We start from the raw sequence: 17500 nt of genomic DNA, 5'->3' as shown, positions 1-17500 counted from the left end.
ACCTGTCGCAGGTATTCCACGCTCTCAGGCTTCAGGAACAGTAGCTACTTTCAGTGCCATGATTCACGTTTCATAAATGTGTTTCCTTCTGGTGTTTAACTTGCCTGTAATAAGTGAAGGTTGGAGATTCCTGGATACCTGATACAGGTGTGTCCAGCTGTTCAGGAGCAGAAATCAGGCACTGGACTGAGAAGCTCATTGTTCTGATCAGCACTAATCACCTAACATTTCTTTTCCATAAACAGGAAGTACAGACAGACTCTCCCTGATCTCCATTGATGACGTTGAGGAAGGACAGATCCTGATTCCTCCACCACCCTCCACCGCACCTCCACCTCCACCTCCACAGTTCATCCCTCCACCACCCGGCCATACTGTTTCTCCACCAGCAGTTTTTGGAGAACCAAACCCACCATCCATGCGGCCGCCAAAACCCCCTTCCATGGCTGCACCTGAAAACCATGACCTTTCAGCCATCAGGCCTCCACCTATGACTCCCCCAAAACCTCCAGGTGCTCAAATGATGATGCCACAGGACATACCAGACTGCCCAAAATTTACCCCTCCACTACCCCCATCGAAGTCCCCAATAATTAGAAAGATGCCTCCAGAAAAACCCACAAGGTACTCATCCATCCCCAACCTGGTCATAATCCCATCAGGACCTACCAACCCGACAGCCAGCCACACAGTCAGGTCAGCTTCCACCTTCAACCTTCAGAACACAGCTCTAATCCAAACAGTGCCGAAAACCAGCATCCTGCCAGAACTACCCGATTCAGGACAGCCCCCAGTGCCCCCGGTCAAGCCGACCCGCCGGAACAGTTCAGGCATGAAGCTGGAGATCAATCAGCAGGACCTGAGGTCACAGAGGACATTCCCGACTCCAACACCAAACATGATCGTTAACGGCGTACCTGAGGGGGCAGGAACACCACTGAGAGAACGGGTGCCGGGAGAGCTATCAGCCCAACATTTACTCCAACCGTCCACAACCCAATCCTACAGTCCCTTACTGAGCCATAAGCTGAGGAACCTCAAGACCAACGAAGGTTCCAGTGTGAAAGAACCTGCTGCATCACCATTTGCACTCTTAATGGCAGCCAAAGAGCGAGACAAGCAGCGTTCCGGGCTTTCACGACAGAACAGCACCAAAAGCACCAGCTCTATAGACTCCTCAGGTGCTAGCTTTCAACCCAGTGAGACAAGATCAAACTCGTTCATGGTTACCCCAAGACCAAACGTGACCTCCACAAATCTCAGCCCAACCCATCTCACAGAGTCCAAACCTGAGACCCAGAGAGTTACTTACTCCAGACCCCAGCAGTCCGTACCCTCCATCAGCCCCTCCACCAGCATTATGGGTAAAAATTCCGCTATAAATACCTCAAGTATCACATCACCAACATCATCTAAATCTTTAACACCTCTGCCTGCTCACTACGATGTCACTGATGGCGTTGGTGGCCTGTCCTTCATTCCTCCTCCACTTGAATTTGCAAACTCTGATCCAGAAGATGAAACTCCACCCAGCACGTACCCACCGTACCCACCTACCAACAGTATGAGGGTTAATTCACCTCTGAACTCCATCACCAACAGTCCCGCTAGTCTCCAGAACACCAAACCATACAGCAGCGCTGCACCAACCAGCGCTGCACCCAGTGTCCTGTACAAACCAAACCCCCCGTCTCAATCCTCCACTTCATCCTCAGCTTCAGTAAAAACACTGCCTCAGACTCTGCCCCCATCTCCTCCCAAAATCCAACCCCCATCTCCACCCAAAATCCAACCCTCATCTCCACCCAAAATTCAACCCCCATCTCCACCAAAACTTCCACCCCAAGCTTTAACGCCAACACTAACCAAATCCCCACCTCAAGCCTCTATCCCATCTCAGGCTCCCCCGCCCACGGCTGCAAACCAGGCCACCCTGCTCAGCATCCTGCAGAAGAAGATGCTGGAAATGGATTCCAAATTCTCTCACACCCCTGAGGTCAGCTCTGAATGGGACGACGAAGACGTGGGTGTCAGTCACCAACACAATTCTGCCCCCAAACCCAAGAACCTGGTTCAGTCGGTCCAGTCAAAGGGTCTTGACATGACGGAGCTTCAGAACAAAGTAACACAAAAAGCTCAAAGCAAACCAGCGAGCAGCAGGTAAGAAACCGACTATCCTAACCCTAACCCCTTTAGGGACAGTGGTAGCCTAGTGGGTGGAGCTTTGGGCAATTAACCGGAAGGTTGGCAGTTCAAATCCAGGCTCTGCTAAGCAGCCACTGTTGGGTCCTTGAGCAAGGCCCTTATCCCTGTCTGCTCCAGGGGCGCCGTAAGGTGGCTGACCCTGCGCTCTGACCCCAACTTCCAAACAAGCTGGGATATGCGAAGAAAGAATTTCATTGTGCTGTACACCTGTATATGTACATATGACAAATAAAGTATATCTTCTTCTTCTTCATCTTCTAATCCCTAACCCTACCTCTAATCCTTAACTCCAAACCCTAACCCTAACCCCAAACCCTAACCCAAAAGCTTTTATTTATAAAAAATCAATCTGGATTCTTTTTCCTGATATTTGTGGTTTGTTGTGTTTCAGTGGCAGCGCTTCCTCTAAGCAGCAGTTTGGAATGACGTTCATGGTGAGACCTGGAACCAAACAGCCCATCACACCCGTCGCCAAAACCGAGTGATCGTCAGCGCCACCAACAGAACGAGCTTTAAATGCCTGGATGTGGAGCTGAAACACGTGTTTATGACAGGCATCACTAATCTTCACCTGAGAGCCAGTCTGCTCTTATTCTTATTGTTACATCCATTAATCTGATTATTTATCTTTTATAAAAACATCAAGTGTATTAATCATTTTCTTCTGTAAATACTGATTAGAGAGAACGAGCGCTGAGCTCTGCACCATAAGGTGCACTTATATTATCTGTTTATTTACTTGATCAAGTATTATATTGTTATTAAACGTGTACATGAACGATCCAGATCAGTGTAAAATAATCTGAGAATAAAAATAACAAAATAAACTGTAACGAACTGAATAAATAAATGATTAGAAGAGCCTCCAGTGTGTTACTGTGTGTTATGGTGTGTTACTGTTACTGTGTGTTACTGTGTGTTATGGTGTGTTACTGTTACAGTGTGTTACTGTGTGTTATGGTGTGTCACTGTTACTGTGTTACAGTGTTACTGTGTGTTATGGTGTGTTACTGTTACTGTGTGTTACTGTTTAGCCTTTCTGACAGTGACGCGCTTTAGCTCGTGGACGGATGATCTTACATCGTTCCCTCAAAAACATCAAGTTTACTTTAATGCTGCACACTATCATGCTACCACCACCACGTTTCACTGTTGCTATGGTTTTCATGATGAAATGCTGGATTAGCTTTTAATCAGATATATTGTGTAGAGTTCCTGTAGAAGCTTTAAGGCCCTGACTGCAGGTTACTGGTGAGATACAGGATGAGTTTATATTCATATTCCTCAGAGCTGCTCACATCACACCTCACTGTGCTTAATGAACATAATTAGCTTAACAATGACGTTTATATATTTATTTATTAATAACTCGGTTGATGAAGGAAATGATAAATACGTTTGTGGGTGATCTGGGTGTTGGATAACTGTTTCTCAGATATATAAGGTTTTATTAAACGTACACGTTAATGGTGTCGTGGTGGTGTACGTTTCCTTTAATGATCTGAGGTGTGATTACTTTTGCAGTGCACAGTTTTTGTGTGTTTATATTGAAACGTGACCTTGCGGGCGTGTCTCATTACACAATAACAAACAATGAAGCTAAACTCGTTCCCACACGCTGATTAGCTTCACCGTGAGCACAGAGCTTCTCCTTCATCTGAACTGTGCAGCGTTAGTCATTATAAACCTGATCCACGTGATTCAGGACAAACGTTCAGATCACACAGTTCTGCTAACGGGGGGCAATTATCAAAAAGAATCAACATTTATATTTCATTTCTGCCGTTTTCTCCCGATGTAACCGTATCCAAGTTTTTTAGAGGGGTAATAGAGGAGTAATATGGGGTAATACAGGGGTAGTATGGGGGTAATACAGGGGTAATAGAGGAGTAATATGAGGTTAATACAGGGGTAATAGAGGAGTAATATGGGGTAATACAGGGGTAATAGAGGAGTAATATGGGGTAATAGAGGAGTAATATGGGGGTAATAAAGGGGTAATAGAGGAGTAATATGGGGTAATACAGGGGTAATAGAGGAGTAATATGAGGGTAATAGAGGAGTAATATGGGGTAATACAGGGGTAGTATGGGGTAATAGAGGAGTAATATGGGGTAATAGAGGAGTAATATGGGGGTAATAAAGGGGTAATAGAGGAGTAATATGGGGTAATACAGGGGTAATAGAGGAGTAATATGAGGGTAATAGAGGAGTAATATGGGGGTAATACAGGGGTAGTAGAGGAGTAATATCGGGTAATACAGGAGTAATAGAGGAGTAATATGGGGGTAATACAGGGGTAATAGAGGAGTAATATGGGGGTAATACAGGGGTAGTAGAGGAGTAATATGGGGGTAATACAGGGGTAGTAGAGGAGTAATATGGAGGTAATACAGGGGTAGTAGAGGAGTAATATGGGGGTAATAGAGGAGTAATATGGGGGTAATACAGGGGTAATAGAGGAGTAATATGGGGTAATACAGGGGTAATAGAGGAGTAATATGGGGTAATAGAGGAGTAATATGGGGTAATACAGGGGTAATAGAGGAGTAATATGGGGTAATACAGGGGTAATAGAGGAGTAATATGGGGTAATACAGGGATAATAGAGGAGTAATATGGGGTAATAGAGGAGTAATATGGGGTAATAGAGAAGTAATACGGGGTAATACAGGGGTAATAGAGAAGTAATATGGGGTAATACAGGGGTAATAGAGGAGTAATATGGGGGTAATAGAGGAGTAATATGGGGGTAATACAGGGATAATATAGGAGTAATATGGGGTAATAGAGAAGTAATATGGGGGTAATACAGGGGTAATAGAGGAGTAATATGGGGTAATACAGGGATAATAGAGGAGTAATATAGGGTAATAGAGAAGTAATATGGGGGTAATAGAGGAGTAAAATGGGGGTAATACAGGGGTAATAGAGGAGTAATATGGGGTAATACAGGGGTAATAGAGAAGTAATATGGGGGTAATACAGGGGTAATAGAGGAGTAATATGGGGTAATACAGGGGTAATAGAGAAGTAATATGGGGGTAATAGAGAAGTAATATGGGAGAAGTAATATGGGGGTAATACAGGGGTAATAGAGAAGTAATATGGGGGTAATACAGGGATAATAGAGAAGTAATATGGGGGTAATACAGGGGTAATAGAGAAGTAATATGGGGGTAATACAGGGGTAATAGAGAAGTAATATGGGGGTAATACAGGGGTAATAGAGAAGTAATATGGGGGTAATACAGGGGTTGGATAACTTAGAATCGAGGAGACAAAAATCAGCTGAACATCAAGTTTATTCAATCATGAAGTGTGTGTGTGTGTGTGTGTGTGTATTAGGTGTGTATCTCCTGGACGTCGTGGTGGAGAACCTGATGATCCCATCCAACCGTTGTAAGAACATCAGAACCATCGGGAACCCAACACACCCCCCGCACAAAATCCTGGTGTCTAACGTCTCTGTAACTACACACACACACAAACACACAAACACACAAACACACACACACACAAACACACACAGTTAAAACAATCTGATCAAAATTTACATACAAATTCACAAATCTGATCAGGGTCGCAGTGGGTCCGGTTGGGGTCACAGTGGATGTTTGATGTGAATGATGTTTGTACTCACGTCTCTCTGAGCTCCGAATTCACCACGACAACGTTACAGTCATCACTAACCGACGCCAACAGAGGAGAACTATAACACACACACACACACACACACACACGCACAGCAGACTCAGAACACACTTTTATACAAAGCCACTTACAATTCAAGCACCAGAGGGTTAAGGGCCTTGCTCAGGGGCCCAACAGTAACAGCTTAGTGGTGGTTGGGCATGAACCAGGAATCTTCAGATCAGGTTCTGAGCTAGCGCCACCCTGCTACACACTTCACTGTGTTTTTGTTTCTTCAGGTTAGGAGTAGATTCAGTCTCTTCATCCAGCTGCTGCTGCTGGTGGTGTGTGAGTGTACCTGTGTGAGGTGTGTGTGTGAGGTGTGTGTACCTGTGTGAGGTGTGTGTGTACCTGCGTAATGTGTACCTGAGTGAGGTGTGTGTGTGAGGTGTGTGTACCTGTGTGAGGTGTGTGTGTACCCCTCGTGATGTGTACCTGAGTGAGGTGTGTGTGTGTGAGGTGTGTGTACCTGTGTGAGGTATGTGTGTGTACCTGCATGATGTGTACCTGAGTGAGGTGTGTGTGTGTGTGTGTACCTGTGCAGTGTGTGTGTACCTGCGTGATGTGTACCTGTGTGAGGTGTGTGTGAGTGTGTGTGTGTACCTGTGCGGTGTGTGTGTACCTGCGTGATGTGTACCTGTGTGAGGTGTGTGTGAGTGTGTGTGTGTGTGTGTGTGTGTAAGGTGTATGTGTACCTGTGTGAGGTGTGTGTGTGTGTGTGTGTAAGGTGTGTGTGAGGTGTGTGTGTACCTGTGTGAGGTGTGTGTGTGTGTGTGTGTGTGAGTGTGTGTTTGTACCTGTGTGAGGTGTGTGGTTGTGTGTACCTGTGCGGTGTGTGTGTACCTGCGTGATGTGTACCTGTGTGAGGTGTGTGTGTGTGTGTGTGTGTGTGTGTGTAAGGTGTGTGTGAGTGTGTGTTTGTACCTGTGTGAGGTGTGTGGTTGTGTGTACCTGTGCGGTGTGTGTGTACCTGCGTGATGTGTACCTGCGTGATGTGTACCTGTGTGAGGTGTGTGTGTGTGTGAGGTAGGGTTGGGCGGTATGATGGTATTACGGTATACCGCGGTATTTAAAAATGTGAAGCGCCAAATTTCTGCTTAAGGTCCACCTTGAAAACGGAGACTTTAAGACCTGCGCGAATCCACAGTAAGGGAGGGGCGGGAGTTGTAGGCGGTTGGAGCTCACTGATTGGTTGTGGGGGTGCTCACTGTTTGAGGTGATAACACAAAAGCTAGGGAGCGCTCGGCATAGGGTGTGTTCAAACACCTAGTGAGCTGCCTTGCTCCCTTACTGCCTACATAGGCAGCTGCCTCAGTAGAGAGGATTCTAATAAGTCAATGACTTATTATAAGGCAGGTTATTGGAATGCGCTACTTAGACAGCGATTCCATCGGGTTTTGCTTGCTAAGCTAACAGTTAGCATCTTGCCATTCAAAACCATGGGGTGGGGTGGCACAACGCGCTAGCATGTCACTATAACATCTGTGTACCGAATACAGTTACATTCACTGACAAGCCCGAACTTGCAAAAAAACACACTTGTGCAAGTTTATACAATATAATATTATCTCCGTGTGTGTGTGTGTGTGTCGCGCTCACTCTTCGCGATACTCGGATTTCGGATTTGAATTCCGACAATAAACAGCTTTTATTATGACTGATTAATTCCCCGTACTGATGTGAAGCAGAATTGGTGCATTACAGCCAATAAGAACGGCGCAAAAATGAAAAGAACATATAAAACATATATATATATAACGGTTCCCAGAGATGCGACTCGGTTCATTTGAAAGAGCCGTTCAATAGAATCGGATCGCTCGCAAACGACCCATTACTAACAGAGAGACGTCCGCAGAGAGTGTACCTGTGTGAGGTGTGTGTGTGTGTGTGTATCTGTGTGAGGTGTGAGTGTGTGTGAGTGTGTACCTGTGTGACCTGTGTGAGGTGTGTGTGTGTGTATCTGTGTGAGGTGTGTGAACCTGTGTGAGGTGTGTGTGTGTACCTGTGTGAGGTGTGTGTGTGAGTGTACCTGTGAGGTGTGTGTGAGTGTGAGTACCTGTGTGAGGTGTGTGTGTGTGAGTACCTGTGTGAGGTGTGAGTGTGTGTGAGGTGTGTGTGTACCTGTGTGAGGTGTGTGTGTGAGTGTACCTGTGAGGTGTGTGTGAGTGTGAGTACCTGTGTGAGGTGTGTGTGTGTGAGCACCTGTGTGAGGTGTGAGTGTGTGTGAGTGTGTGTACCTGTGTGACCTGTGTGAGGTGTGTGTGTGTATCTGTGTGAGGTGTGTGACTGTGTGTACCTGTGTGAGGTGTGTGTGTGTACCTGTGTGAGGTGTGTGTGTGTACCTGTGTGAGGTGTGTGTGTGTGTGAGTGTGTGTGTACCTGTGTGAGGTGTGTGTGTGTACCTGTGTGAGGTGTGTGTGTACCTGTGTGAGGTGTGTGTGAGTGTGAGTACCTGTGTGAGGTGTGTGTGTGTGTGTGTACCTGTGTGAGGTGTGTGTGAGTGTGTGTATCTGTGTGAGGTGTGAGTGTGTGTGAGTGTGTGTACCTGTGTGACCTGTGTGAGGTGTGTGTGTGTGTATCTGTGTGATGTGTGTGAGTGTGTGTACCTGTGTGAGGTGTGTGTGTACCTGTGTGAGGTGTGTGTGTACCTGTGTGAGGTGTGTGTGTACCTGTGTGAGGTGCGTGTGTGAGTGTACCTGTGAGGTGTGTGTGAGTGTGAGTACCTGTGTGAGGTGTGAGGTGTGTGTGTGTACCTGTGTGAGGTGTGTGTGTGTACCTGTGTGAGGTGTGTGTGTGTACCTGTGTGAGGTGCGTGTGTGAGTGTACCTGTGAGGTGTGTGTGAGTGTGAGTACCTGTGTGAGGTGTGAGGTGAGTGTGAGTACCTGTGTGAGGTGTGAGGTGTGTGTGTGTACCTGTGTGAGGTGTGTGTGTACCTGTGTGAGGTGTGTGTGTGTGAGTGTACCTGTGTGAGGTGTGTGTGAGTGTGAGTACCTGTGTGAGGTGTGTGTGTGTACCTGTGTGAGGTGTGAGTGTGTGTGAGTGTGTGTACCTGTGTGACCTGTGTGAGGTGTGTGTGTGTGTGTATCTGTGTGATGTGTGTGAGTGTGTGTACCTGTGTGAGGTGTGTGTGTGTACCTGTGTGAGGTGTGTGTGTACCTGTGTGAGGTGCGTGTGTACCTGTGTGAGGTGCGTGTGTGAGTGTACCTGTGAGGTGTGTGTGAGTGTGAGTACCTGTGTGAGGTGTGTGTGTGTGTGTACCTGTGTGAGGTGTGTGTGAGTGTGTGTATCTGTGTGAGGTGTGAGTGTGTGTGAGTGTGTGTACCTGTGTGACCTGTGTGAGGTGTGTGTGTGTGTATCTGTGTGAGGTGTGTGAGTGTGTGTACCTGTGTGAGGTGTGTGTGAGTGTGAGTATCTGTGTGAGGTGTGAGTGTGTGTGAGTGTGTGTACCTGTGTGACCTGTGTGAGGTGTGTGTGTGTGTATCTGTGTGAGGTGTGTGAGTGTGTGTACCTGTGTGAGGTGTGTGTGTACCTGTGTGAGGTGTGTGTGTACCTGTGTGAGGTCCGTGTGTGAGTGTACCTGTGAGGTGTGTGTGAGTGTGAGTACCTGTGTGAGGTGTGAGGTGTGTGTGTGTACCTGTGTGAGGTGTGTGTGTACCTGTGTGAGGTGTGTGTGTGTGAGTGTACCTGTGTGAGGTGTGTGTGAGTGTGAGTACCTGTGTGAGGTGTGTGTGTGTGTGTGTACCTGTGTGAGGTGTGAGTGTGTGTGAGTGTGTGTACCTGTGTGAGGTGTGAGTGTGTGTGAGTGTGTGTACCTGTGTGACCTGTGTGAGGTGTGTGTGTGTGTGTATCTGTGTGATGTGTGTGAGTGTGTGTACCTGTGTGAGGTGTGTGTGTGTACCTGTGTGAGGTGTGTGTGTACCTGTGTGAGGTGCGTGTGTACCTGTGTGAGGTGCGTGTGTGAGTGTACCTGTGAGGTGTGTGTGAGTGTGAGTACCTGTGTGAGGTGTGTGTGTGTGTGTGTACCTGTGTGAGGTGTGTGTGAGTGTGTGTATCTGTGTGAGGTGTGAGTGTGTGTGAGTGTGTGTACCTGTGTGACCTGTGTGAGGTGTGTGTGTGTGTATCTGTGTGAGGTGTGTGAGTGTGTGTACCTGTGTGAGGTGTGTGTGAGTGTGAGTATCTGTGTGAGGTGTGAGTGTGTGTGAGTGTGTGTACCTGTGTGACCTGTGTGAGGTGTGTGTGTGTGTATCTGTGTGAGGTGTGTGAGTGTGTGTACCTGTGTGAGGTGTGTGTGTACCTGTGTGAGGTGTGTGAGTGTGTGTACCTGTGTGAGGTGTGTGTGTACCTGTGTGAGGTGTGTGTGTGTGTGTGAGTACCTGTGTGAGGAGAAGCTGAGTCCTGTTACTCTGCGTTTGTGTGAGTTGATGGTCTGAATTTCTCCTGCAGCCTGGAAATCCTTAATAACCACCCTGCCCAGTTCATCACCTACACACACACACACACACAATGGGATTATGGGAGATGTAGTGTGTGTAGAGTGAGGGATTATGGGAGATGTAGTGTGTATAATGTACCATAAGCTATTGTGCTTGTTTCATGTGGATGCCACACCACAGCAGTTACACTGCAACTCGGAGAAACCACATCTGTAACACACACACACACACACACACACACACACACACACACACACACGCGCACACAAACATTTATTATACTGTATACATGGCTGGATTACTGACCGGGTCAGTGGGGCCAGCGCCCAGGGGCCCTTGAGGTCAGGGGGCCCCGGGGGGCCCTGGCCCAAAACATTTTGCGATGCCTATCAACATTTATGATACAATACATTTTTATTTCCGAGGGCCCTCCATTTTAAGGATCCTCTGACTATTAGGGACTTTGACCCCAGGGCCTCTTGGGGGCCCTAGCCATGCTTTTGGGGCCCCTAGCCATGCTTTTGGGCCCCTTATGAAAATGGATGAGGCGTTGTGGCACTGCTCTGACTTCGACTTCTGGCTATTAGGGGTCCTAGGAAAGAGGGGGGCATATTTTTAGAGGGCCCTGGTTATGAGAGCCTCTACCAGGGGGCCATAGAGAAGAGCAGGGCATACCATTAGAGGGCCCTTGATTACGAGGGCCCCTGCTATGCGGCCCTTGACTTCCATAGAAGTCGTTTACCATGGCTCCTTGACTTTCTAGGGACCTACAAATTGCCAGGCAAGCTACCATATTTCATAACAGACGTTTTGTTGCAAATATGCGATTCAGGCCCTTACTTAATGTTTCTGAATTTGTATTTTTTCAAAATTATTATGTTCCATTTCTCTTAAGCGCAGAGACACAAATTAATTTTGCAATTTTGCAATTATTTAAATTTAAGACAAGCAATTTCAAGCAGTTTGAATGCATACACACACTTAACTGAGCTATTTGATGTTCTTTTCATGCCTGACAATATGTCCAACAGTGAGCTCACTTTAAAGGCTAACTCACTCGCTGCAGCATATCCTTCAGATCTGAACATGAGCCTGGCAGATGAATTGATACAATACAAATCATTCATAACAGAAAAAGAAAAATGTCCTAGTAAAATGCTCAAAACCATGATCAATTTGAATTTACAGTCAACCTTTCCAAATGTCTACATAGCACTTAGACTTTTTTTGACTGTGCCTATCACAAATTGTGAAGGGGAGCGTTCATTCTCCAAACTGGCTCGTATTAAGAATGAACTCAGGATTAGGATGCGCCAAAACCGCCTGAACTCACTGTCACTTCTGGCCATTGAATCAGATTTGGTCAGACAGCTTAATTTTGATGAATTAGTGGATGACTTTGCAAGAAAGAAGAGTAGAAAGAAACTTATATAAAATAGATTCTTGTGTTAGGGTTAGTTATTGACAGGTTGTTTAATGTATTAATTTATTTATGTTGTTTTTTTTGGGGGGGCCCAGACTATCCTTAATCCGTCCTTGACTGTATAACAACACCGATAATAAGAAGTTATTTTAACTCTAAAACAGAAGGGAGTTTCTGGCACCACCTGGTGGTTGGAAGTAAAACTGCATGTAATTCTGCAGCACTCGAACCTGAATCTGTGATTTCACCTCATTTCTGTCATTAATTTCACAATCACAAAAATCTAAATTAAAAAAAAAAATTTTTTCCAAAAGCCTGACTTATCTTCATATTTATGGCTCACAAATACAATCATGGCAGACTTCCTTCCAATGATAGCTAGTGTAATAAAAATTAGTGTGTGTGTGTGTGTGTGTGTGTGTGTGTGTGTGTGTGTGTGTGGTACCTAATCTAGTAGCAGGTTTGGGTTTTCTTCGATCCCACAGCAGCAAGCGTCCGTCCTGCACCAGAACAGATTAGTTTAGTTCCTTTAAGTGGAAAACTGATCCAAACGTCCAGCATCAGGAAGGACATGAGATTAAAACTTAATGATGTTCAGCGTCTCTCTCAACACTCACATCACAATGTAAAGATCAGAGTAAAGATTAGTGCCGACCACGCCCGGAAAGCTCCAAAAAAAAAAAAAGACGACGGGACAGTTTACAACATAAATCAGTATAAAACCCTAAACAGGGGACTCGACCACACATCCAGGAAAGTTCTAGTCCTTCATGAGCAAGAACGGGCAGAGACTCATCACTTCACTCCCGAATCAAAACTAATGCAGCAGTTTAATAACAAACGTTTCTCAACCAGTGATTCTGAAGGGATTTCACCTTCTACAGTGCAAATCATCATCAACAGATCAGAGGATACACTCGACTGATCTATAAAATCTATAAAGGAAGCTGAAAGTTTTTATTCTGATTAAAGTTCAGAGACGATTTATAAGAGTTCAGTAAAAATCTGCTGCTGACTGAGGATGAGGAGGATGAAGGTTACCTGGGCACAGGAGAGGAAGAGTGACGGATCTGTAGGGCTGCAGCTCACACTGTTCACAGCCATGGAATGAACTGATCCAGAAACACACACACAAACACACACACAAACACACACACAAACACACACACAAACACACACAGAGAGAATTCAGGTTCTACTGATCCTACAGCTGTGGAAACATCTGCATCAGTGTGAGGAGTGAGGACCAGACTGAATCAGTTCTCGTTCTTCTTCATCCATTCAGCTCTACATTCACTAACTGACCCATCAATACTGGTACACATACACAAAAAAAGCTGCTCCTATATACAGTAGTGCATCATGTTTATTCTCTTACCGTTATAGGTGTTGAGAACAGCTTCCTGATTCAGATCCCACACTTTAATCCTGAAAAAAAACACACACACACACACACACACACACACACACACACACACACACACACACACACACACACACACACACACACACACACATCAGGGAGGGAGTTTCTGTGACTTTGGAAAGTGACTGCAGGGATTTACACCCATTTAGCCACAACAATATTTAAGTGTGCAGTCCAGTGGAGATGTGCTTCACACACACACACACACACCTGCAGTCCATGCAGCCGCTGACGGCGTGCTGGGCGTCGGCTGCAGGACTGATCGCCGTGACGATATGATCATGTTCATGATGACTGAACTTGTTCACCAACAAACGCTCGTCTTCGGATAAACCCCATAATTCAACTGCACCTACACACACAACATTATACACAAACACAACATTATACACACATTATACACACACAACATTATACACACACACACACACACACACACACAACATTCCCCCAGATATCAGTAGTGGTTCATCTTTCATCTTCAGAACTGTGAATAGTTCCTGCCGCTGGAGGTTCTGCTTCCTGTTCCAGTAGAAACTCTGATTAGCATCTGAAACACACTAACGCTCTCAGGAAGCACCCAAGAGAAATTATCCCCCTTTTCTTACATTTTGTATATTGAAATGAACCCTCCTGTTTGATCATTTGCACATGAATTTCTAACACACCACTGCATCTTATTTATTATGATTAGCACTAGGGCTGTCGCGGTGACAGAATTTCCCCTTGCGGTATTCAGCCTGTCTCAATATCGCGGTATGCGGTTATATCGCCATTTTTTTGTTGTTTTTGAAAATTACTTAATTGATCTTGATTTTAGAGCTATATAAACAAGCTTTATTGTTAGGCTATGATTCGATATATTATTGCTTTATAATGACAAAGATGAGACGGCTTTAAGACCAATGAAATGCGTGTTTAGGCTATTGTTAAATACAGAACAGAGCAGGGATGCGCGTCTTTTCTCTATTAAAAAAAGGTTTAAATAAGCTTCTAGCCTAGGTTAGATATACACTGTGAAACAAAAAAAAAGTGTTTAGGCTAAATATTTTAAATGCACATCTAATCAAAATATGGTAAAAAAATAGAATAAAGAATAAGTCTGTAAGAGTTTAAACCTGCGTTATCATGCACGCTAGATGAACCAACATGTTCACCTGATGTGTTTTAGAGAGGATCTGAGTGGGGTAGCGATGTTCCCCTCGGTACTAAAACTCTCTCTGATGGTGCTCGTTGCATTAATACACTGTAGATGTACTGATCCTGCATGCGACTTTAGAGATCAGAGAAAGTCTAGCCTGGTTATCGCGCCACTATTAACCATCTATTTAGTAGGTATAATTAACATAACAATATATACTACGTTTCAAGTTATTATTCGTTTCAATAAATTTTTATTCAACGAAAAAATGCATTTAAATCATTCCAGCAAGCCAGCAAGAGAGAATCTGCAGGCTGCAATGCCATATTAACCGTCATTAAGTGTTTTAGTTCGCCAAGGCTGTTTGAATATAGTCTAAATTACAAGTATTTATTGAGTGTGAACTCAATTTAATCATTAATAAACTTGCCTATAATTCCTGTTGCGATTGTTTACATTTTAAAACACAAAGCCTGACACTCAGCAGCAACGCATGAGAACAGGTTGCGGGAAAATGTCGCTCCTAGCTCATTTTCAATATGAATTTATTTAACATTTATTACGCACGAATGTAAGCGTATAAAACAAGATGGACCTGCAACAATAAAAAAAAAGGAGAAGAAAAAGAAAAAACGTGAATATCGCGGTGTTGCGGTTGTCCAGCATGCCCTGCGGTTGGCTGGTCTATACCGCGATATTTCAGAATTGCGGTTAGCGCGACAGCCCTAATTAGCACATTTAATTAGTGACTTCCTTCACCACATTTCACTGATCATTAATCAATACACTATGAAGCCGTGTTGATGTGACGCGCTCGTCGTTTATCTCTGATATTAATGTTCCAGTTTACCTGAGTCTGGGGCGGCACGGTGGCTAAGTGGGTAGCACTTTCACCTCACAGCAAGAAGGTCCTGGGTTCGATCCCCAGGTGGGGCAGTTCGGGTGCTTTCTGTGTGGAGTTTGCATGTTCTCCCCGTGTCTGCGTGGGTTTACTCCGGGTGCTCCAAAGACGTGTAAGTGAGGTGAATTGGAGAAAAAAATTGTCCATGTCTGTGTTTGATATAAACTTGTGAACTGATGAATCTTGTGTAATGAGTAACGAACGTTCCTGTCATGATGTAACCAAAGTGTAAAACATAACGTTACAATCCTAATAAACAAACAAACCTGAGTCTGTTGCCGTGACGATGGTCCTGTCAGTCAGCCACTTGACGTCACTAAGCCCCGCCTCCGTCTGAAGCCCCGCCTTACAGAATCCTTCATTAGGGGCCAATTTAGGATCCGAATAAATCCAGAGAGAACCGAACCAGCACCGGGCCGTCAGGTTAGAGGCACCGAGGAGGAGGAGTCCATCTGATACACACACACACACACGTTATATACACACACACACACATTATATACACACACACACACGTTATATACACACACACATTATATACACACACACACACATTATATATACACACACACATTATATACACACATTATATACACACATTATATACACACACACACATTATATACACACACACACACATTATATATACACACACACATTATATACACACACACACACACGTTATATATACACACACACACATTATATACACACACACACGTTATATACACACACACATTATATACACACACACACACACACATTATATATACACACACACATTATATACACACATTATATACACACATTATATACACACACACACACATTATATATACATACACACACACACACATTATATACACACACACACATTATATACACACATTATATACACACACAAATTATATACACACACACACATTATATATACACACACACGTTATATACACACACATTATATACACACACACACACTATATACACACACACACATTATATACACACATTATATACACACACACACATAATATACACACACATTATATATACACACACACATTATATACACACACACACATTATATACACACACACACATTATATATACACACACATATATACACACACACACTATATACACACATTATATACACACACACACTATATACACACACACTATATACACACACACATTATATACACACACACACACATTATATACACACACACAATATATATACACACACACACATTATATACACACACACACATTATATACACACACACACATACACACATTATATATACACACATATTATATACACACACACACACACACATTATATACACACACACACCCTATACTGTATACACACACACACATTATATATACACACACATATTATATATACACACACTATGTACACACACACACACAATATATACACACACATACATTATATATACATACATTATATATACACACACATTATATATACACACACACATTATATATATACACACACATTATATATACACACACATTATATACACACACACATTATATATACTACGAGAAATTATCCCCCTTTTCTTACATTTTGTATATTGAAATGAACCCTCCTGTTTGAAACCCCATCCTGTATCACCCCACTCCCTGTCTCCTACACACACCCAATCCTGTCTACCCACACCTAATTGTGTTATTAAGCCCAAAGCCCTTTTGTGATCTCATGTATTACCCATAATAAAACCAGCACCCTTTTATTACCCTAGCCCAACCTTTTGGTCACCTTTTGCAGTCCCCCTCTGCATGGTCATTCCTGCCCCCCTGACCTCCTCCTCTTTCTTTCTAATCCTCCCCTCATTTCTAGTGTATATAAAGTCTTCCCAAAATATATGTAGTTAGATTTTTTGTCGGTCTTCCAAGCTGTGCCCATACATCTATCTGTATGTGTTAATAAACGACTCTACTCCTGAAGACTGGCGGTCTCCTGGCTTCTGAATTTTGCAAATGAATTTCTAACAACACACACACACACATTATATAGACACACACACATTATACATATACACACACACACATTATATATACACACACATTATATATACAGGGTTGGACAAAATAACTGAAACACCTGGTTTTAGACCACAATAATTTATTAGTATGGTGTAGGGCCTCCTTTTGCGGCCAATACAGCGTCAATTCCTCTTGGAAATGACATATACAAGTCCTGCACAGTGGTCAGAGGGATTTTAAGCCATTCTTCTTGCA

General features: G+C 44.1%; 2 protein-coding genes across 2 annotated transcripts in view; one reads left to right on the top strand and one right to left on the bottom strand.

The window, feature by feature from the left end:
- The window catches only part of LOC134302020 (mucin-2), an 11776-nt gene extending 8712 nt beyond the window's left edge, over positions 1–3064 (top strand). Inside the window, exons 4-5 of the mRNA XM_062986994.1 lie at positions 246–2160; positions 2597–3064. Of these exons, the coding sequence (XP_062843064.1) occupies positions 246–2160; positions 2597–2690 (2009 nt within the window). The 3' untranslated portion in view covers positions 2691–3064. The remainder of the gene's footprint in view (positions 1–245; positions 2161–2596) is intronic.
- Positions 3065–5492: 2428 nt separating this feature from the next.
- Positions 5493–17500, bottom strand: part of wdr77 (WD repeat domain 77) — a 17738-nt gene continuing 5730 nt past the window's right edge. The window contains exons 2-10 of the mRNA XM_062986445.1: positions 15490–15675; positions 13392–13533; positions 13134–13183; positions 12797–12867; positions 12201–12255; positions 10471–10542; positions 10273–10381; positions 5849–5917; positions 5493–5679 (exon numbers count right to left, since the gene is read on the bottom strand). Of these exons, the coding sequence (XP_062842515.1) occupies positions 5550–5679; positions 5849–5917; positions 10273–10381; positions 10471–10542; positions 12201–12255; positions 12797–12867; positions 13134–13183; positions 13392–13533; positions 15490–15675 (884 nt within the window). The 3' untranslated portion in view covers positions 5493–5549. The remainder of the gene's footprint in view (positions 5680–5848; positions 5918–10272; positions 10382–10470; positions 10543–12200; positions 12256–12796; positions 12868–13133; positions 13184–13391; positions 13534–15489; positions 15676–17500) is intronic.

Source organism: Trichomycterus rosablanca, chromosome 24 (assembly GCF_030014385.1).
Source record: "Trichomycterus rosablanca isolate fTriRos1 chromosome 24, fTriRos1.hap1, whole genome shotgun sequence".
NCBI lineage: Eukaryota > Metazoa > Chordata > Actinopteri > Siluriformes > Trichomycteridae > Trichomycterus > Trichomycterus rosablanca.
Note: the sequence above shows the minus strand (reverse complement) of the source record. Positions and strands in the feature narration are given on the sequence as shown.